The sequence below is a fragment of the Chanodichthys erythropterus genome, chromosome 12 (assembly GCF_024489055.1).
Source record: "Chanodichthys erythropterus isolate Z2021 chromosome 12, ASM2448905v1, whole genome shotgun sequence".
NCBI lineage: Eukaryota > Metazoa > Chordata > Actinopteri > Cypriniformes > Xenocyprididae > Chanodichthys > Chanodichthys erythropterus.
Genome location: NC_090232.1, coordinates 27,948,640 through 27,972,614, shown reverse-complemented (window position 1 = coordinate 27,972,614; position 23,975 = coordinate 27,948,640). Strand labels below are relative to the sequence as shown.

General features: G+C 40.8%; 1 protein-coding gene across 2 annotated transcripts in view; it reads right to left on the bottom strand.

Annotated features, from left to right (window-relative positions):
* Positions 1 to 22,891, bottom strand: part of nlgn4xa (neuroligin 4 X-linked a) — a 126,371-nt gene extending 103,480 nt beyond the window's left edge. For both annotated transcript variants that reach the window (XM_067402891.1, XM_067402892.1), the window contains exon 1: positions 22,429 to 22,891. In XM_067402891.1, coding sequence (XP_067258992.1) covers positions 22,429 to 22,891 — 463 coding nt within the window. The remainder of the gene's footprint in view (positions 1 to 22,428) is intronic.
* Between the last annotated feature and the right edge of the window lie 1,084 nt (positions 22,892 to 23,975).

Sequence of the window (23,975 nt, the reverse complement as noted above, 5' to 3'; positions counted from 1 at the left end):
GACGTCGATTACTATTTTCCGGCTACACCACGCCTATCAAGTAAGGGTACTGTTTGCGGTGGAAACGCAAGCCTGATCAAGGTGTACCGCTCCGAACCGTACCGAACTGTACCGAACCGAAACGTACCGCTCAGTGGAAATGAGGCATAATTTGTTCCCCACAAATGAGGCATAACATTTGTTCCCCACAAATGCCCACTTCGCCATGTTGAGGGATTCCCTATATAGGCATTCCATATTGGCTGTGACTAAGCACAAGAAAAATAACTCAAATGTCCTGATTGCCAGTGTTGAATTCCCCAAAGGTGCACACCACTAATTCAATGTTGGTGACATTACTGCCTACGGCCACTGCCCAAGCTACATGCCACAATGAGGAAGTACAGTCTCACCATTCAACATCTCAAGGCCAAATGGAAGAACTTGACCCTGGGCAGAGTGCAATGTCTTGGAATTATAATTCTAGAAAGATTCCTTTAAGGGAGTATGGCCATGGATGAAAAGGTTCCCTAACCTGTCACTTTCAAGGGGATCTAACATCAACCCCTAAACCCTCCAGGGAGGCCAACTTCGTTCCATCTTAATCTAGTCAGCCTACAACCTGCCTGCTTAAGAGAATCTCTAAACCTCATACCAGAGGCCTCCAATGAAGGCAATAATCACAACACATCGGATTCCTGAGATGGGCATCCTGGGGAGCAAGACTCAACAAAATGACCCTCCAAGCAAGGGAAGTGACACTGCTCATCCCAAAGACAGAACTCCAAAACCTACAGAGCATAAAATCTCTCTGGGGAAGCTGAGTACTCTATGTAGAGACCCTCAAAGAGGGGAGTACTTAACAGCTCTACTAAAGCAGGACTATCAGGGAGGCTTACAAGAAACCTATAACCTAATATTTCCTCGCTTGTAAGAGGCTACAGGAAGTCCTATCGTTATCCAGCCTGGCCATAAGATCCTGCAACTCAAAAGTATTGCCTAATAGCGCAACTCAGACCTCAGCAAAACGACTACCCCAGTGAGAGGAGGTCCAGTGCACTAAAACTACTCATAGACAAAGAAATCACAGAGAAACCTTTCAAAGGAGCTCCAGGGAGCAAAGGACTTAAGAATACCCCCAGAAGAGGAGTGGCCATGGATTCTTCCATGCCTTCTCGATTTCAGTATGGAGATCAAGAAGAAATGGAAGTCTCACAGGAGCTGGGCAGTTATGTCCAGACAAAAAAAAAAAAAAAAAAAAAAAAAAACTTGTCCTATCTTCCGCAAGCGGTTTCCTCCTTCTTGTGCCTCGACGGCAGCTCAAGTCTGGCCGTAGCGCATTTCATAACCTCCAATATACATACACAGCGCAGGGTGGATGAGAAGGCTCAGTTGTCTGAATTTCCTCCTGTTCATTCTGGCTTGATGCCAGCAGAGCATTGGCTGCTGGATCAGAAGATGTAAGAGACAACACATCTTCTTCCAGCAGCTCACTCTCGTCAACTGCTGGAGGAAGCAAGAGATTACACCTCTCAAACTCTTTAGCGAACTCCATCTGAGATCCCCATGATCTCAGTCTCCTGTTCGCCTCAGCGAGAGCAGGACCCGAACCACGGGGCACAGAATTTGTTTTCTAGAATGTGGTAGTATGATGTGGGAGTTCATTTTTAGTCCATCTCCTATCCTGAAAACTGCCAGATTCTGGAAGAGGATGTGGTGCTGGTCCTTCAAGAGTCACTCTCAATCTGTCTGTCTATAAAGCCTATAAAACAAATCAGTATTCATGTATTTTACAAAACTTCAGCTTGTGATTCTTATTAAGTGGGGATCATTTTTTAGGATTCTTTAACTAACCTAAGTCTCTGAAATTCTGACACCTTGCACTTCTGGAGAATCCAGGTAGGTTGCAGTTCTGGAAAACAGTGGCACTGGAGCCTAAAGATTTCCTGATTAATTCTTAATTATTTTGCAGTTAACATGTGTCTTTCCTTCTCCACCTGTTTTTGTCTGACCCTGCTGACACAATGAGCGTTTTGCTGTCTATTGGTCATGCCTTTACTTTGCAATTTCAAGTATTGTATCTTTCTTATGAGCATTTAATAATTTTTGACTGATAAATAAAAATCTTTTTCTTTGGCTCATTTGCCTGTAAAAGATTTGCCTAATAATTATGCACACCTGAATAATCACTTATAAATGGTTAAATAATAATTAATAATAGTTATTAAGATTTATGTGGTTTGGAATTAGTAAAATGTGCTTGGAAAAAAAAAAAAAGGTTAGAAAATCAACTTGCCTAATAATTCTACACAAAGTGTACATACACACACACACACACACACACACACACACACACACACACACGGATCACGTGGATCATGGAAACTGAAACCATGCATGGTTCCTCACTACAAAGCTAAAAAGTAACTTTATTTATTCAAATAAAAAAATACATTTTGTTCAATATAAATTACACTATTAAATATACCTCATCCCTGCCAAAATATAACATAACATATATTATAATGTAACAGTTATTGTTATTAAAGTAAAAGGTAAATGTTGGTGATTTTTGTGGATTGAAAACGTCTCGGGTTACAGATGTAACCCTGGTTCCCTGAGTAGGGAACGAGACGCTGCGTGACAACGCATTGGGAACCTTCTGCGTGATGTCGTCACTGAAGCACTCATGTATCTAACCAATCGCGTAGCGAGACGTCAGAGACGGGTGACGTCACGGACCAGGAAACTATAAAGCACACCTGGATGCAGAGCACGGTAGCTTCTGGATAAGTCTGAAGCAAGCACTCACAAGTGTGCAGGGGTACGGCAAGAGACGCAGCGTCTCGTTCCCTACTCAGGGAACCAGGGTTACATCTGTAACCCGAGACGTTCCCTTTCGTGGGAACTATCGACGCTGCGTGACAACGCATTGGGAACGCAATCCCAACTGAGCCGTAGCTCAAACACTTGTCAAAGTTATCTTGACAACCCGGAGGACCCTAGGGTGGAGCCGATATCAAAGTTATAATACTTAATAAATGTGTGCTGGTATGACCATCCAGCTGCATCACATATATCACCCATGGAAACTCCTGACATCAAAGCTTTTGATGCCGCCATACCCCTAGTTGAATGGGCGCGAACATTCAAAGGAGAAGGCTGTCCGGCCGCTTCATAGGCAAGTGAGATGGCCTCGACCACCCACTTGCTCATTCTCTGCTTCGATGCTGGGCCGCCTTTTTTTAGGGGACCAATAACAGACAAACAATTGATCTGACTTACGCCACAGGGCAGCTCTGTGGACATAAGCATCCAAAGCCCTTACTGGGCACAGCAGATTAAATTTTTCCTGATCCGCAGATTCAAATGGAGGAGGATAGAAGGCCTGAAGCACAATGGGGCCTGGGACATTGGTAGGGACCTTTGGGACATAACCCGGTCTAGGATACGGGAATGCTTTCACCATTCCCGGAGCAAATTCAAGAAAAGAAGGAGCAACAGAAAGTGCTTGTAAGTCTCCTATCCGCTTCAGAGAAGTGATAGCCAAAAAAAAGAATCGTTTTAAGAGTGAGGAACCTCTCAGGAACCTCCTCTAGTGGTTCAAAGGGAGCCTCAGCTAACCCCTGTAAGACCACGGCCAAGTCCCAGGCCGGAACCCTTGTGCGCACTGGAGGCCTCAACCTCAATGTGCCACGGAGGAAGCATGTGACGAGGGGGTCTCGACCTACCGAGATATTCCCCTCAAGAGGAGCATGTTATGCTGAAATTGCTGCAATGTAAACCTTCAAGGTTGAGTGAGATAGGCCCTCCGAGAATTTTTCCTGGAGGAATTTTAGCACACAGCTAATAGAAGAAAGGACAGGGTCCGTATTATTGTTTCTACACCAGGTAGAAAACAAATTCCATTTGTAGGCATGCAACTTCCTCGTGGCGGCAGCATGGGTCCCTGGGACAGGAATCAAGGCTTTTTCCACATGACCCGAGCACGAAGGCATCGCTGCGTGACTTCGATCATGCGAAAAGGGTTTCCCCTCAGGGAAAACCCCTTGGTCCTGTGCCACCACTGTAAGGGTCTCATGTGCAGAAGGCCAATAGTAATCACGTTGGACGCAGCTGCCATCAGACCCAACAGTCTCTGAAACTGTTTTAAAGTGAGAGTGGTTCGAAGGGAGCCTCAGCTAACCCTTGTAATACCACAGCCAGGTCCCAGGCTGGCCTCAACCTCAGTGTGCCACAGAGGAAGCGAGTAACGAGGGGGTCTCGACCCACCGAGAAGCCACCCTCAAGAGAAGCATGAAAGGCTGAGATAGCCGCAACGTAAACCTTCAAGGTTGAAGGCGATAGGCCCTCCGATAATTTTTCTTGGAGAAATCTTAGCACAAAGCTGATAGGAGGGTGGACAGAGTCCATATTATTCTGTCTGCACCAAGCAGAAAATAAATTCCGTTTATAGGAATAAAGCTTCCTCGTGGCGGGAGCTCAGTTGGAAGACCAGCATCTATGAGCCTGGCCCCCTCAGAGGCTAGGCCCATAGCTTCCACAGTTCTGGGCGGGGATGTATTATCGAGCCGCCCGCTTGCGACAGGAGGTCCTGTCTAAGGGAAAGCTCCATTGGGGAGCCGTCTAGTAAGGACACTAGGTCCGAGAACCATATTCTGGTTGGCCAGAAGGGGGCTACCAGTATTAGGCTGACCCCTTCCCGGTGTACTTTCTCCAGAACTCCCGGGAGCAAGGTGATCGGGGGAAATGCATACAGACGTAGCTTCGGCCACGTCTGTACCATGGTATCCAGACCCAGAGGTGCTGGATGTGTTCGGGAGTACCAGAGTGGTCACTGGGTTGACTCTCCCAAAGCAAATAGGTCGACTTCCGCTCGACCGAAATTTTTCCATAGGAGATCCACCACTTCTGGGTGGAGTCTCCGCTCCCCGGGCCTCGGCCCCTGCCTCGACAGGGCGTCTGCTCCCTTTATACCCCAGGATGAAAGCTGGCTTCAGAGAGAGCAGCTTCCCTAGGGACCATCGGAGGATCCGACGGGCCAAGTAGTAAAGTTGGCAAGACCGCAGACCCCCCTGATGGTTTATATATAAGACCACTGCCGTGTTGTCCGTGCGGACCAACACGTGATGGCCTCTCTGGTCTGGGAGAAAGTGTTTTAATGCTAGAAACACCACCATCATCTCCAACCAATTTATGTGCCGGCCTGGTATGCAGAAAGGCTTTCACCATACCAGGTGCAAACTGCTGACAGCGCTTGTAAATCACCAATTCTCTTCAAAGAAGAGACGGCCAGGAGAAAGATAGTTTTAAGTGTCAAGAACTTGTCTGACACCTTCCAGGACCTCCCATAGACCCTGAGCTGAGCGACCACTCGTGATCGCCCCCCAGCCCGTGAGGGAGGCATCTGTCGTAAGCATTACATGACGACCAGAAATCCCCAGCACGGGTACCTGGGACAGGAACCAGGGATCTTTCCACATGGCCAGAGCACGAAGGCATTGCCGCGCAACTTTTGATCACGCGAAAAGGATTTCCCCTCGGAGAAAATCCCCTGGTCCTGAGTCACCACTGTAAGAGTCATATGTGCAGAAGGCCAAAAAGGTATGACGTTGGACGCAGCTGCCATTAGACCCAACAGTTTCTGGAACTGTTTTACAGTGAGTGACTGGCCTAACTTCACCCTTTTCACGGCTGCGAGAATGGAACTCACACGAGCAGGAAACAAATGTGCCTGCATCATGGTGGAGTCCCAAACTACACCTAGATAAGTGGTAGTCTGAGCCGGAACTAGCACACTCTTTTTTTTTTTTTTTTTGGCATTGAGCCTCAGCCCGAGCCTTTTCATGTGGTACAGAGCAGCATCTCGATGCTGAACTGCTAGTTGCTCTGATTGAGCTAGAATCACTTTCTATGTAATTCAGTACGCGGATGCCCTGGAGTCTCAGTGGAGCCAGCACTGCATCCACGCACTTCGTGAATGTGCGGGGTGATAATAACAGGCCGAAAGGAAGAACCCTGTATTGGTAAGCTTTGCCCCCGAAAGCAAACCTGAGGAACTTCCTATGGGAAGGATGGATGGACACCTGAAAGTATGCCTCTCTCAGGTCTATCGCCACAAACCAGTCCTTGGACCTGATCTGTGGGATAATCTGTTTAAGTGTAAGCATCTTGAATTTGAGCTTTCGTATTGAGTGATTTAACACATGTAAATCTATGATAGGACACATCCTTCTTTGGAACAATGAAGTAGCGGCTGTAGAAGCCTGACAGCTTGCTGGGAGGAGGAACCCTTTCTATAGCTCCATTTCGCAAGAGTGTCATGACCTCTTGTTCCATAACCAGAGACTGCTTGGGGGTCACCACTATGGGAAAGACCCCATTGAATCTGGGCGGGCGAGACCCTGTAACCCTCTGATGAGCAGCATCCATTTTGATATATTCGGTAGAAGTTTCCATTCTACCATAAAATCTACTAAGGGAACCAGTCTCTCGAGACTGACCTCTGGTGTTTTTGAGCACTCGATTCAACGTTCTGGAGCGGCGCACCGGCAGAAAACAGACGAATCAAGTCATAACCGGCTCTCCTCGGAGAGTCGGTGGAGACCGTTGTGCCCTGACGCACACTGGGTGGCAGGGTTAGCATAACGGCCCCCTGATGGCGCCAAAGGGGGACGGGTGTCAGATATTCTAACACAGGACCCCCTCCGGAGGGGGCTGCCCTCATGGATCCTGGCCCACAGATGTCAGGACCTCTTTGAAGCCTTCTTGGTGGTAATAACAGTCCGCAGATCTGTCCTACTTCACAAGGACTTCAGCTGTGTCACCTGTCCAGGTCCCCAAGCTTTCTGCGGGGGAGCAAGGGTGGTGACACCCTTTTTTTCCTTTAAATTCCTCAGAATTTAATGTATTCAATATTTCATTTAATCCTTAAATTAAATGCAGCCCAAAACAGTCAAAAATGACAGGCTGAATATATTAGAATACAAAGAGAATTATAGCTCGTAATAGTTTGCAAGGTATTATAGGGAAAGAGAGAAAGGGAAACTCCCGTCTGCTCAGTTCCCTCCAGATATATATATTATGTATAAACATTATATACAATATATACTACGTGCACGCAATCTATGCGCAGCCTTGGCAAATGCAAGATCCGAGCGAGCCGTATATTTTTTGTTGCACACTTAATCTACGCGCTGCCTCGGCAAACGCGAGATTCGAGCTATATATTCCTTATTGCAGGCTTAATCCACGCGCTGCCTCGGCAAACGCGAGATCTAAGCCTCGTGTTAGACTTTTATTCCCTCGAGAATAAAGCCAACAGGAGTGGAGATAAAAACTCCCGCTAGTTCATTTCTTTTACACTCCGGGACATTTTTATGAATGAACCGTCAGCTGCTTTGTTTTTGAACTGACGTGCATGCTCCACTCCCTAACACGATGTGTGTGAGGTGGCGAGTCCTCAGATCGATATCACAATAGCCACCTCCTCAGAGCTGGCATGTGAAATACCGGTGCCTCAACCCGGGGAAGAAACCGCAGAGCGTGCTTCCACCTGGGAGACGGCACTGAACCTGGCAGGTAAGGGCAGAGAAAGGGCAACGCCCGTCTCTAACCCCTCTGTCAGATCCATTTGTGAACCCCACGAATGGCTTCTTTTCCGCGATCCGCGGGGAACACTGGAACACAGTATTCTGAGAGCGAGTTTCTTTTTTTTTTTTTTTTTTATAGTGCACACAGACGGCTCCCTCGAGAGCTGCCCAGGCTTACTCAACTCCCATTCAACTGCTGTTTCTCGCCATAATACGTGTCTTTTTTTTATATATATATATATATATATGGATTGGTGTGAGATACTCTTGTCCTCAGACAAAGATATCGTGACTTGTTTATATGAAATAAGACAAACAACACCAAATAAGACACACGATAACATAGAGTGCTTGCTGAAGACACAGAAGCTACCGTGCTCTGCATCCAGGTGTGCTTTATAGTTTCCTGGTCCGTGACGTCACCCGTCTCTGACGTCTCGCTACGCGATTGGTTAGATACATGAGTGCTTCAGTGACGACATCACGCAGAAGGTTCCCAATGCGTTGTCACGCAGCGTCGATAGTTCCCACGAAAGGGAACTCTTCTTCTGTTTGCCATGCCAATGCTGTTGAGGATGACAGCGCTGTTTCATAACATTGGGGTTCAAAACAGAGAATTCCGCACCAAATTCAAACTTTTCTCACTGATTTAGTGCTGCTTAATAATGCCTGTCTTTGAGTAAACCACTGATCATGGAGTAAACATCTGCTATATGTTGAATTTGGCCTCTTATTGTCACTGTTATTTCTTCTTTTTTGCTCAGGAGGTTTTAAGATACAACCTTAAAACTTACACCGACACTGAAGAAAAATACCCGACTGCATAATCCAAAAACTTTACATAAAGTAATTTATACTCTTTCCCATATTGGTTTGTCATAGATGTTTAGTGCTAAACCATTAACTGTGAGGTTACCATGATTTTTTAAAAATAAAAAATAAAATAAAAAAATGTCACACTAACAAATAGTTTTGAGATTTAATACTTAGAAATATCAATTTAAAAAAAAAAATAAAAAAAAATAAATAAATAAATAAATTTAATGCAGTGCTGCCTAAATCCTGCCCAATATTGATTTCAATAAAGAAGTTGTTTAAAGAATTGTTAAAGCTGCTGTCCACGATTTTTGGCCCTCTAGCGGTTAATGAACAGAACTGCACGCGTCTTGCGGAGTAACATTGTAGCTGGAGCTACTTTTCTCCATGTATGTCTATGGCGAGTCACGCAGTTACTGTGATACTCTGCTGCGAGTCCTACCAATCCGGTCTGAAATAGTCCGAATATAAACACTTATTATAAGTGTACCATAATGATTCAGGATAAGACAAAAACACGGTTTGGAAAATGGATTCATGTTGCATATTCTCATTATATAATTTTTGTAAATGTTTAACAGCAGCTTTAAATGTGAAATTGTAAAGTATATTTGCAATACAAAAATGTTCAGCATAACATATTTAACCCTTTCACACGTAAGTTTAAAATATTCTGTCTGAGCCCCCAGCGTGAGTTTTTTTTAAGGTGACCGTTATCAAAGAGTATAGAACCCAAGAGGCGACACTCTGATACTTTTTTGGGCAACAGCCACTAGAAAATACTAACTGGACCATAGAATCCTTTACATCTTACGCACCCAAAATCGGCGAATTTTTACTGCTAAATCAGAAGCGCAAAAGAACATTATAGGGTGGGATTTGGCACAACAGGCGTTTTCTAAATCTTTTAATAAAACATTTTGGTTGAATTGGCACATCACATGTTTTTGTCTTTATTGAATCTTCTTCAATGGTACATTAAAAATGTGTTTTTGTGAACTTCACAAAAGGTCCCAGGGGGTATTCCAGAAAGCAAGGTTAACTTATGGTCACATATACTCTCACTTGATTAACCCAAACTTTGCTTACTTATGCTGGTTCCAAAAATGCTTTTTATTCTTCTTTTAATCAAGGTCACAATGTGTCTCTGCATATTTTCATTGTTTACATATTTTTCATCTTTAATTAAAATATTTAATGTCAGGACTAAGGATTGAAAAAAAATAAATTTGCTTTGATTAATACATTTTCATATCATATTGTGACGTCCATGAACTACATAAGCAATGAGGTACAAGAGGCTGTGCTGTATCATGAATAAGTCACGGCTGAAGGGCGTTCTTAGACATGACGCGAAGTGGAATCCCAGCCGTGACTTATTCATGATACAGCACAGCACAGCCAGCCTTTTACTTTTTAAAATGGGTACCACACAATACAAATATTAAAGCCAAAAATATGAATCAATGGCACTTTCATTAAGTAAACTTTCAATAAAGCATTCCTTCCACCAGAAAAAAATAGTCCCTGACCGTGAACAGCAACAGAAGTTACATTATTACACCATTAAATCTTTTAAATCTTCAGCCCTGAAGTATCAGCAGAGATCGAGTCGACTACTGTAGATCATCCACTGTGAAGGCCTCATCGACACGACAGCCAGTGCCACAGTTCCTCAACAAACCGTCCATACCGGCGTGATGAATACAATCCTCAACTGGATGGAACTGAAATAAATACTTTGAATGTTGCGATCCTATCAGATTTATGATAGCAACCTGATTCGTAACAAAGCACTGTTCGCCAGAGGTTAACTGCCCCCCCCCCCCCCCCGACTAAGCCTGGTTTCTCCCAAGGTTTTTTTTTTTTTTTCTCCATTTTAACACCGATTTGCCACTTGTTTGCCACCTGATGTCACCTGTTGGAGTTTGGGTTCCTGGCCGCTGTTGCCTTTGGCTTGCTTAGTTGGGGACACTTGACATTTGACTTGACATTTGATATTCAACAGTATTCTTGACATTTATTCAACAGTGCTTTGATCTGCCTGCATTGACACTATTCTTGAAGAGCTGCTGTGCAGCAAAAATTATTTATCAGTTATCAATGTAAAGCTGCTTTGATACAATCTGCATTGTAAAAAGCACTATATAAATAAAGGTGACTTGACTTGACTTGGCTTAAATGGTGGCAAAGACTATCTTTATGAGTCTGCCAGTCAGTAGCGAAGACTTTTACATTGAAAAGACTGAATTGCTGTCAAAATGGCACAAGACGCAAATGACAAATGCTTTGACTGGCGCTGTCAGTCACGGGAAAACCCCTTAACTGTTAAAAGGACAGGAGAATACATTGGACATTTAAACAGATTTTTTATTATGAACATAGGACTGACCTGAAGGAAAATGCTAAATCTGAATGCAGGTAATAAACTCACTCAGTCAATCTTTTTCTCACAATACTCTTTAACATAATACAGTAAGCTTCAATGAACAATATCAATTGAGAACATACAGTTTACATTGCTAAGAGTGGTTGCTAAGAGTGTTGTGTTGAACCATTGGGTGAAGCGGTCATAGCCATGTTTTATCATGAATAAAACACAGCTATTGATCAATCAGAATCAAGGACAGGAACTAACTGTTTTATAATGATCTGTAAATCAGCATCATAAAGTTTGTTCATGAATTACTTAACACAAATATTATGAAGTGGTATAAACTTGTTGTGACTTCTGGCTAGATATCATGGGCTAAAGTATTACTGATTTGAATTAATAATAATAATTATACTTCTTATTTTAACACACTGAAATGTCAAACCAAGCATGACATTGCTAACTAGGACATTTTCATCAACTTCAGGTCCTCAGGCAATTTAATTGGCATGTTAAATAGAAGGGAGGCAGTTTCTTTGTGCTACACAACTTGAAATGACTTGCAATTTTTTGGTGACAAGGGATTGTGTCAAGGACATATATACAATATTCCAGGAGATGCAATGTTAAAGAAGAATAATCTATCATTATAAAACCTGCATTATTTATTAAATCTAAATATTGGGTGAGATATGTCACCTCATCTTTACAGCCCAGGACTGTGCCTTGAATAAGACAAATCTCTTTATTTTTTTTTTTTGTTTATAATCTCCTTATAAAATTATGAGAAATGGCAGATTTTTAATAAAGCAAGCCCAAGGGTTTTACACCTGTAGTGCCCTGATGACTCAGTAATTTAGTTGAAGGCTAACTGTCTATGTCAATATGGACCGGGTGAAAAAAAGAAAAAAATATGATGGGACATGCTTATTAATGATGTGAATCAAAGGATAAATAATTAAAGATTTGCTAATTAAACTGATTTAATGCATTATGAAAAGGTTAACAGAAATGCCTTTGCTCCAAATATAAGCCCTGAATTATTAAAGTTTTTTTCTGTATAAAAACTTGTAAAACCTTGATTGCTTGCAAAAATATCCCAAAGCTTATCTACTAATACTGTCTACCCAGAACTGTTTTACATCAGTAACACAACATTTTCATGCATACTTAAAATGTAATCTTTAGCATGTCTTCATAAAATGGCCAAAATACAGAAAGGTGTCCGTGCAAATACATTAAATTGCACCCCTCTGCAAGACCACAAGTCATTCCAGTTTGTTATTTGTGAATTCAGGTGATATTGTCTTCCACTCCACAACCTTTCTGAAACTGATTCAAGATTGTTATACACAAGTATTCCAGTCATTTTTTTTTTTTTTTTTTTTTTTGGCATTTATGTATAAATCATAACATTTGTCATACTCAAAACACCGAAAGTGAGCTACATTGATAACTTTTTGTATTATTGCATGAAAAATTCTTCTTTTATTGTAAGTCTAATTTATTTGCACATTCGACTTTGTGTGCGATTATTCTTAGAACATCTCCAGCAATATGTCCATAAAGCTTACACACAATCTGTTTGAGTGTACAAGTAATTTAGCCACTGGTGGAGAGGAACAAAGTATTTTTACTGTACTACTTTAATTTTTCAAGTATCTGTACTTTACCAGATTATTTTTATTTGGAGAAACTTTTACTTCACTACATTCTAAAGCATAATATTGTACTTTTTACTCCACTACATTCTTTTCAATGAATCCAGTTCGCAAATTGCACCAAATGATTCATTTACGAATTGAATTGATGCGATTGCAGCTGTTCTTGAACTCACTGATTCAAATGATTTGGTCAGGGCTGCGTTTCCCAAAAGCATTGTAAATTGGTGCCAATGGAGCTATGCTCAACTTAGGCTTACGTTGCTTTTGGGAAACGCTGAGCAAAGTGAGTCTCCAGTTAACAATTCACTGAATTCACTAGTCTGACTCAAAATGAGCAAAAAATGGGAGATCATTGGAGCTTAAGTGCATGCATGACGGATGGTGTGGAAAGCAAGTTACAAATCCTGAATTTTAGGATTTATTATAGTAAATTAAACTCATCATTAAGTCACAAATGTCAGTTTTTGTGAAAAGGGTGAGCTGTTTAAGCCCACTGTAATGCTTAGATCTGGACATGTCCACACCACCGTCTCAATGGGGTAGGTTTTTTAGGTAAAAAAAAACATGTCCATGAAGATTGTTAATTTGCTAAATTCAATGTGCAGGTCTGGGAGAAAATGAATGCTCAACAGAGCTGCACACTCATGACTTCGCCGATATTGGTCATCTAAACGACCTTCTGCAGTCTCGCATTTCAAGCCGGAGCAGTTCAAGCCTAGTCAGGCTGTGGCACGAGTTATAAATGAAACCATGTCTATTTTATCAGAATCATAGGTGAGCAATGGATCCTTATTTTCCGCGGAAGAAGCTGCTGAGCTTCTGGCATAAGGACAATGAAGTGGATGGGAAAGGTGAGGGGAGCTCCCTCACGCTCCTCTACCAGCTCCATCGGAGATTCCCATGATTGCAGCCTACGCGATGCCTAAGCAAAGCAGGGCTGGAGCTGCGGGCTTCAGCTGCTTGACTCTCTTCTCTCGTCAAGAGAGCCAGCTGGGATCAGAGTTTCCTCGATGGCAAATCATCACAATGAATGCATCCAGCCCCCTCGAGGGCTAAACGTGCATGCTCCGCTCCCAGACATATAACACACAGCTTGTGACCTAGCCTGGATGCCAGCCGAACTTAGCCCCACAACATTTTTAGGTCGGGAAGTTCGGTCTGGACTCGATCCGGAGAGGAGTAATTATGCCCGAACAGAAAGTGTTCGGATCAATCACATTTGTCAGGGCGATGATTGACAGATTATCACCAGAAACGTAATCAGCCACGTCATCAAAGAGCGCTTGGGTTGAATTAGTTTACAACAATGATGGCTGTTGTTGAATAACTGAGATGTGTAGATTCCGCCATCGCATCCGTTATAGAAGATATCGACAGCACATTAATTGGCAAGTACTCCGTGTATACTTAAATTCTTTTTACAACACCGGCAAAGATTGTTTACGCTCATCTTCTAGTTCCAGCATGTGTGCAGTTGAGTTCTGTTGACAACTATGCATCGCTCAACATACATCACTTACTCTGTAGCTCTGATTGGTTGTAGGTCTATCCAATTGATGTCTTTCCTGGATCGGTTGAAATACGCCCCATAATCAAAGCCCAATGGAGCAGTATCAGACTCATATTCTGACTAGAATTGAGTATGACCTCATCAGGCTACTTGTGACCATCAGCAGACATTAAAAAAAGAAGGCATGGAGGAACACAATCTTTGAACTGTCTGGACACAATATTCTGCTTACCTTCTATCCTTTCTTTTACACACACTCCTATCTTCATACAGCACAAAAACAAGCAGCTTCCTGAAGACAAAGAAGCTAATGACGTGTTATAAAACGGATTGTTCTGGCCCTTGATTCAGAGGCGTGTTGTAAAATTTCCAAAAACATATGCTGACGCATTACAAAATACACGATGCGCCACTGAGTGTGTATGTTGCTGTGCCTGTCTTAGCAACCACTCTTAGCAACGTAAACATGTGTTTGTTCTCAATTGATTTTGTTCATTGAAGCTTACTGCATTATGTAGAAGAGTATTGTGAGAGAGATATCGAGTGACCAAGTGCATTACCTGCATTCAGATTTAACATTTTCCTTCAGGTTAGTCCTATGTTCACAATAAAAATCTGTTTGAATATCAGCTGCAATCTTGGCCTTGTAATATTTAATGGGTTTTCCCATGCCCTGCTGACACTTACAGCACTAGTCAAAGCATTTATCATTTGCGTCTTGTTCCGTGTTTCAATATAAAAGTCTTTGCGACTGAGTGACTCGCTCATACAGACAATCTTTGCCGCCATCTAATGCCATAATAAATGCAACTTCTTTTGATGTTCATGGTCAGGGACTAGGAAGGCTTTTAATGATTTTTCTTCATTAAAGATGCATTGATACATATCAATTAATATTTATATTGTGTCCTCTGCGCCGTGCCTAACAACACCCCTTAGCTGTTATTAATTCATTGTAAACCCCAGCTTCTTAGGGCTTATTGTTTTTATAAAACGGTTACCACACAATACAATTAACTCAGGCACCCTTATTTAATGCTGGGGAGCACCTTACAATGCCTATGCACTGCGTCGGCCACTGAACGGCATGTTTGTACACATTCCTCAGATATCAGGTTCCCCTATAGTGTCAGAAGCTGACACAGCATAGAAGTTTCCACAAAAGGCAACTGCAAAAATAATGAGTTATCAAAAATGTTTCCTAAACACTTATACTGTGCTTTAAGCCCAGCTCCTGTCGACCAGTGTCCAGTAAAACTCATGCCATTGGTTAAGCCAAAAGTTGAGACACTGGACCATGTAAAAAATAAATAATAAATAAATAGACAAGCTGTTTTCAAAGCACCACAATTTTTACACTGCATCACATGTCATCCTACTACTCTAATTCTAAAACTAATACTAAAAAACAACATTCCTACACACACACACACACAAAAAAGAAAAACCATAAAATATGAGTTGAGACAAAGACATAATACCTTGAAATATCTTCTTAATAAGACCTTAAAAAAGTAAAGGTGCACAGAAAATTACCTAAAGGTGACTCCAACTAGTGCTTAAAGTACACAAACTATTATAGAAATGTTTATTCACTATCCTAGATTATTTCAGCATTAGCATTACATAAATTACTGCATAAGTGATGTTATGGTTACATTGGCTTAGACAGATTAGCTTGATGTGCTTACATGAAATTATGTAATTAATGTCAAGACTGAGGAGAAATCCATTCAGAGGTCGCAAAAGCAATTTTAACAGCTAAATGTTCATATCTATGATTTTGTAGTGCTGTCAACCAAATGCAAGATTCCACACACACAAAAAAAAGACATCCTATTTCATAACTGGAAATCCTACTTTTGTTTAATGTCATAGAATGATTGTCAGTGCTATTCAAGATTTCCCTGAATAGGTCTACCAATGCCAACAGAATGTTTCAAATGGCAAACCTACAAAAAACCTATGGCCTGTAAAATAGTTGTCCATTCATCCAATTTGAAATGTTGGAATCCCTATACCTTCTGCAGTAGGATGAAATAACAGAGAAGGAAAGTCATCTTTGTCACTGCAAGGTGATTTGCACATTCTTTCACTCATAGAATATATTTTCAAATCAGCTTGCAATGTATTTGGTTGCCATGATAATAACATTACACACTTACTGCTGCTCTCTCACACTTTTAAAGTATTAATGTCATTTGAGCATCAATTAAATTCCACATCCAACCTGCTATGATCTGCAACCTTGCTGACCGTGTGTTTCTCTTTATGGCCACAGTCTACCCATATTCTTAGTCTGAATATTATTAAAATGAATTAACTGTAATAACATGTAACTGTCATAATATACAGAAAATGTATTTTATGTTTTTTACATTTGATTGTTCAGAATTGATTATTAAATTTAAAAAATACTTTTGCATAAATTGTTGTTGTTTAAATATTTTGTAACTTTTTGTATACTTCTATTCTATGTAACTGTATACACTATATTGGCAAAAGTATTGGGACACCCTTCCAAATCATTGTATTCAGGTGTTCCAATCACTTCCACAGGTGTATAAAATCAAGCACCTAGGCATGCAGACTGCTTCTACAAACATTTGTGAAAGAATGGGCTGCTCTCAGGAGCTCAAGCATGGTACAGTGATAGATTGCCACCTGTGCAATAAGTCCATTTGTAAAATTTCCTCACTACTAAATATTCCACGGTCAACTGTTAGTGGTATCATAACAAAGTGGAAGCAATTGGGAAGAACAGTAACTCAGCCACGAAGTGGTAGGCCATGTAAAAGCACAAAGCGAGGTCAGCGCATGCTGAGGCGTACAGTGCGCAGAAGTCACCAACTTTCTGCAGAGTCAATAACTACAGACCTCTAAACTTCGTGTGGCCTTCAGATTAGCTCAAGAACAGTGCATAGAGAGCTTCATGGAATGGGTTTCCATGGCCAAGCTGCTGCATCCAATCCTTACATCACCAAGTGCAATGCAAAGCGTTGGATGCAGTGGTGTAAAGCACGCCGCCACAGGACTCTAGAGCAGTGGAGACGTGTTCTCTGGAGTGACCAATCACGCTTCTCTGTCTGGCAATCCGATGGACGAGTCTGGGTTTGCCGTTTGCCAGGAGAATGATCCTTGCCTGACAGAATTGTGCCAAGTGTAAAGTTTGGTGGAGGGGGATTATGGTGTGGGGTTGTTTTTCAATGGTTGGGCTTGGCCCCTTAGTTGCAGTGAAAGGAACTCTTAAAGGAACACTCCACTTTTTTTGAAAATAGGCTAATTTTCCAACTCCCCTAGAGTTAAACAGTTGAGTTTTACAGTTTTCGAATCCATTCAGCCGATCTCCGGTTCTGGCGGTACCACTTTTAGCATAGCTTAGCATAGTTCATTGAATCTGATTAGACCGTTAGCATCGCGCTTAAAATGACCAAAGAGTTTTGATATTTTTCCTATTTAAAACTTGACTGTTCTGTAGTTAAATCGTGTACTAAGACCAGCGGAAAATAAAAAGTTGTGATTTTCTAGGCTGATATGGCTAGGAACTATACTCTCATTCAGGCGTAATAATCAAGGAACTTTGCTGCCGTTCCATGGCTGCAGCAGTGCAATGATATTACGCAGCGCCTGTGAGCCCCTGCTTGCACAGGGAGCGTGCCTTGCAACCATGGAGACGGTCGTGAGAGACGCTGCGTAATATCATTGCGCCTGCTGCAGCCATGATACGGCAGCAAAGTTCCTTGATTATTACGCCGGAATGAGAGTATAGTTCCTAGCCATATCAGCCTAGAAAATCGCAACTTTTCATTTTCCGCTGGTCTTAGTACACGATTTAACTACAGAACAGTCAAGTTTTAAATAGGAAAAATATCAAAACTCTTTGGTCATTTTTAAGCGCAATGCTAACGGTCTAATCAGATTCAATGAACTATGCTAAGCTATGCTAAAAGTGGTACCGCCAGAACCGGAGATCGGCTGAATGGATTCGAAAACGGTAAAACTCAACTGGGAGTTGGAAAATTAGCCTATTTTCAAAAAAAGTGGAGTGTTCCTTTAATGCTTCAGCATACCAAGACATTTTGGACAATTTCATGCTCCCAACTTTGTGGAAACAGTTTGGGGATGGCCCCTTCCTGTTCCATCATGACTGCGCACCAGTGCACAAAGCAAGGTCCATAAAGACATGGATGAGTGAGTTGGCCCACTGGTGTGGAGGAACCTGTCCTCAACCCGACAGAACACCTTTGGGATGAATTAGAGCGGAGACTGTGAGCCACGCCTTCTCGCCAACATCACTGCCTGACCTCACAAATGCATTTCTAGAAGAATGGTCAAAAATTCCCATAAACACACTCCTAAACCCTGTGGAAAGCCTTCCCAGAAGAGTTGAGGCTGTTATAGCTACAAAGGGTGGGCCAACTCCATATCAAACCTTATGGATTAAGAATGGTATGTCATTTAAGTTCATGTGCACATAAAGGCATTAATAAATCAGGAATGTGTTGAGGAAGAGGGTTGAAACTTGACACTAATGATATGCATACCACAAAAATTCACAGGAATACCCTTTACCCCTGTTATGCCCAGATTTTGACACTTAAAAAAAATTCAGTCACCCTATAGTGTATTAATCTACTTTTTCTTTTTCTCCTCAGCACAGGTTGAATCTGTATTTTTAGCATGTACGAAGCACATTTATTAATCCCTTAGTTCAGAAGCTCATTACATTATATTCATTAATAATTCAACCTGAAGAATATGAAGAACTAAGTTACACTAGCTTTGAACACTTTTTTTTTTTTTTTTTTTTTTTTTGGCTGAACATTAAAGGACATCTAATTACCCAGCGGTCGATACTATCCCCACAGCTCAAATAAAGGTTTCACACAAAACACATTAACCAAAAGAAGTAGCCAATTATTCAGACGTGATTGACAGCAACAAATTAATAGCCACAGAGGGGGTGCAAAATGAGAGATGATCATATGTGATTGTATTACAGATACCTCAAAGACTCACCTTACAAAAACCATGTTGCTAAATGTAATTTCATTCATGTTTTAAATTCTCAGCAAATTTCAAATAAGACAGCAATCACAATTAGAGGCATTTTAATTATATTATTCACATTGGCCACATTATTAGGTAGACCTTTCTAATACTCTGTAGAATACAACTTTGCACCTAAAATGGCTTGAATTGTTCATGGAATGGATTCAACAAGGTTATAGAAACGATCCTCTGAGATTATGGTCCAAACTGACATGAGAGCATCACGCATTCACTCTGAATTCACTCTAAATTCGCTCTGATTCACATTCATGCAGTTCCCAAGAGACCATTGTACACTAAACTCAATGACATGCAGTCTTTGTGACATGGCATGTTATCCTGCTGGAATTAACTATCAGAAAATGGGTAGACTCTTGCCATAAAGAGATGCACACGGTCAACAAGGTTGCAGATCACAGCAGTTTGGATGTGGAATTTAAATTATGCTCAAATGGCATTAAGGGACCTCATATGTGCCAAGAAAATATCCCCCACATCATTTAACCACCAGCAGCAGTTGATAAAAAACAGAATGGATCCATGGATTCATGTGGTTAACATCAAATTCTGATCCTAATCCTGCATTGCATCAGAAATCATAATCCATCAGACAAAGGGATGTTGTTTTTTTCACTCATCTAATGTCCTGTTTGGCAAGCATATGCCCACTGTAGCTTCAGCCTCCTGTTCTTAGCTGACAGAGGAACCTGCTGTGTTTGCTAGCTGTTGCAGCCAACCACGTAAAGGTTCAAGGTGTGCATTCAGAGATATTTTTTTTTTCAGATTAGCACTGTTGTAAGACATTGCTATTCTAGTTATTGCCACCTTCCTGACAGCTTGAACCATTCTAGCCATTCTCCTCCAAACCAAGCAATTTCACTAGCATCACCACCAACTGATCTCAACTCATCTATTTTTTTTTGCCTTCCTTTCTTTTTTGTTCTCTGCAAACTCTAGAGACTGTTGTGTGTCACAATCCCAGGAGATCAGCAGTTTCTGAGATGTATTCTGAGATATATTTAGTAGCACGAAGTTTGATATGACATTGAAAGTCTGGGTATCAAAAAACAACTTCAAGGTGAAAAAGTTTTTTTTTTTACGAAAAAAAAAAAAACAATAAAAAAAGAAAATATGGCTTAATATAAATAAGAAATACTTATGATTCTGAACTTTGAACACTTATCAAATAAACACATTTGACATTATTTAAACTATTCCATTGAAGTTATTTGGAACATTCTCAAATGATGGAATCAAGTTTTGCACATACTTGTGAAGTAGGACATAAGACTAAGACTATTAAGTACTATGACTAGTATTTCTAGTAACATACAAAGAATAAATACTAAGAAACTGTATGTCTTGAAATATTAGGAATATTTGCATATGCTGACATTTTACCACTTTCTATCACTGTGACTATACAGTGCTATTATAAATGTTTCATGATTTTTTGTTTGTTTGTTTGTTTTCTAAAAATCCCAAAATAAATTAATTAAATAAGTATTTGCTAGAGTAAGAAGTGTGTCAACTAGTCCGGCCACTCATTTAATTTATATACTGTAGGCTGACAGGCTGTGGAACAGCAGGGAGCGGGATTAATTACAGTACATGATCATAAGTGTCAGTTCCCCATTTGCACTCTACGTGCAGATCTCAATTATCTTTAAAACAAGACTGGATTTCAGATGTTAAGTTAAAGAAGTCCACCCATTGAGATAAACAATGAGGGTAACAAGCACTGATTTGTCATGACTGCCTCTTTTCAATGTCTTTCTTTTTTCTCTGAATGGGTTTTTTGAATAGTTCAATAGAAATTAAATTGGTTAGCTTTCCCAATTAAAGAGTGGAAGGGAGCCTGCATTGTCTCTTCACCCAGACCGTTCTTTCAGGCTGAGGCATTCATTGTGATTAATTCACAACAAAACAGGATGCCACCTCCACAGCCTTCACTCGTAACTGCACTGAGAGATAAAGCTGACTCCGTCACTAACAGACTGCAGTCTCTTTTGTGCATCTAGCTAACAAAAGATGCAGGAAACTAAAACAGAGAATTTATGTGTCTCTAACCTGTTTTCTATAGATCAGGAAGAGGTGATCCAGGTTTTCCATTCAAGCCCTGAACATCATGCTTCTTCTTTTTATATGGCACGAAAGGGCTTTTTATATATTTCATCCTCTTTCAACAGCAGCACAACAGCAGAGCAAGTCCCTCTTTGAGTCAAAAATGCCAAGATGTTCCCATATTACACAAGATTTTGAAAAGGGCAATTTGGAGAGCTAAGGCATGATGGGCATTTGAAAGTTAACAGGGGATGACCATCTTCAGTGCGACACAAAAGAGGATTGAATTTCAACATCACAGGAGGGGCTTTTTTAAAAGCACAACTGTGAGGTGTCACAATATTCTGTCATTCAGTTGGAAATTTACTGCACGTGGCAAAATACGTGAATTCATAGGAATAGAGAATAAACTTTGATTTCAGGTCAGAATCATGGACTATATATATATATATATATATATATACACACACTATTCCAGTTATTCCAATATAGATTTCAGAATTCATGTTCCAATAGGGTGAATTCAGGTTGATTGTGACACTTTTCCCCAGTCTTCTCAATGGCTAAAAGTGTCTCAATAACCCTGAATTCACCCTACATAAATCTATTTACCAAATGTTATGTTTATAAATAAAGTAACAAAGCATTGTGTAATTAAGAGCAAGATTTTTAGCTTCCCTATTTATCCCCAACTGGCTGACTGATGACATCCCTGGCAAAATATCTTAACATTATGATGTTATAATAATTAAACAAAATAATTTGAAGATACAAACATGGCTACTTAACCTCTGTAAGAGATTTCTCCAAGAAGTAACTTTGTTGAGTGCTACTGTATCTACAAAGTTTCAATTTAAATAGGCCTAACAGCAATAAAAAAAAAATAAAAAAAACATAAGATGATATAGACCAGCCAAAATATTCAAGGTCAAAATTATTCCCAAAAGAAAGAATTTTATACTAGCCAGATTTTGAGATGCTAACAATAATCAAAAAAAAAAAGTATAGGAGACTAATATACAATGAATTGATAATCTTGAGCTTGATCAATGACCTAAATGTGATAGGGTATCTTGGCAAAAAAAAAAAAAAAAAAGAAGAAATCTATTTTCAGCAACAAGTGTCAGCAACAAACACGCAAAAAGCCATTTGGGAATTCTCAGTTGGCTGAGCTTGGAAAATCTTCATAGCTCACGTTGTGATGATTCTAGCTAAACAGACTGTGCTGTAAAACAACGGAGATGATCCATCTCAACAACAAAAAGAAAAAAAGATCTCATTTCTACAACCTAATTAGGAAACAAACAATGATGAAATTTGTGGAGAAGAAAACATTAAAGACATACATAACATTAAGTTGGAAATTAAATTACATACCATCCTCGGTGGGAACATAAATGTTTAAGTATAGGCAGTCTTCGCTTTGATCTTGTACGTAGGTTACAACAGTATCCAAGTTGGCGGTGAACCATACGGGTAACATATCATTGAGTAAAAACCGGTCTTCCAGAAACTGAGGACAAACGGGTGCAAACTGTGTGGCATTTCGAATCCCAGGCCAGGACATGGGGGGCTCGGGGGGTTGAAACCTTCTCTCCCCCGTGGGCGGGAGGGCATAGGGAATCCCCAGATACTGTTCCACAGGCCCTAAAATCTCATTGGGCAGAGCTGTTTTCAAGCCTCTTAGCTTGCCGTAGTTTGTCGTGACAATAGGGTGCTGCTGGGCCTGTGTAATGGCTAGCCAAGCAGCCGCAAGCACAATCCAGGTAAAAAGGCGTAGAGTAGCCAGCGGACGAACCATGGTGAGCGTTATCCATGGAGTTCCTCCGAGCCGTGACATGGTCCAGCTTCGGTTGGCAGAGTTAGTTGAATTCACAGTCCTCCACTCTTCCCTTCTCCCACAGCCAAGGTTAAAACCCGCCCTCAGGCTGCAACGGACAGATGATTGACAGCACTCCCACCAATTAAATCAACGATCATGGCATTCCCCCAAGCCATGAGGGAGATTCTGGAGATCTCAGTTGTATTTTTGTCGTTCTTAACTGCTATCCTTTTGACGAGAAACTTTTTTCCCTGAGCTGCCCTCTGGTGTAATTACTCCCTCCTTTCAATTCCTCCTTTATTGGTTTGCCTGTGGGAAAGAAAGAACAGCCCGTAAATTTTCATTCATTGTCATAAACAAAAACAGAGGAATTCCGTTTCCTTTATTAATTTGCATGCTTTGCATTAAGTATCGGGAATGCCAAGGTAACCTTGCACTGAAAGAGAAAACATACAAGAATAGACTCAAATAACAAATAAATGCTAACACTTAGACATCATTATACTCTAGATTCAAACAGTGAAATATGACTATGCTTCCATTCACTGGGCCATGATTTATAAAGTAAGTGCTCTGGTAAATTGATTGGCTCAAATAACTGTTAGCGTAGCATTGTTGCGTATACACAAAATATAGTATATCCATTCATGAGTTAGTTGTACTGAAATGAATGAATGCTTAGAATATATTGATATATTTGCCTAAAAACTGTCTGTCTATGATTGAAACATGCTCTATGACTGAGCAGTTATGTTTTGATCAACTTACATTGCATTCAAAGTAAACATTTGAACAGTTCAGGCATTTCCTGGGATTTAACCCATAACCTTGGCATTGTTGTACCACCATGCTCAGCTGTTTGAGCTACAGAATACTCTTCAGAATCATATTCAATTATAGCCTAAATTATGAATGCAATGAGCATGTTAAGAGAGTAGAATTCATCATATTTCTGGGTGAGTCTTCTACACAAATCTAAACTGATTTATACATTATCCTTTGACTCTGGTCAGTTGTTCAAGTACAAATTTGGGAATTTAACCATAGGAAACTATTTGTGGGATTACAAAAGAATGAATGACATGAACGACATTGGTTTGAG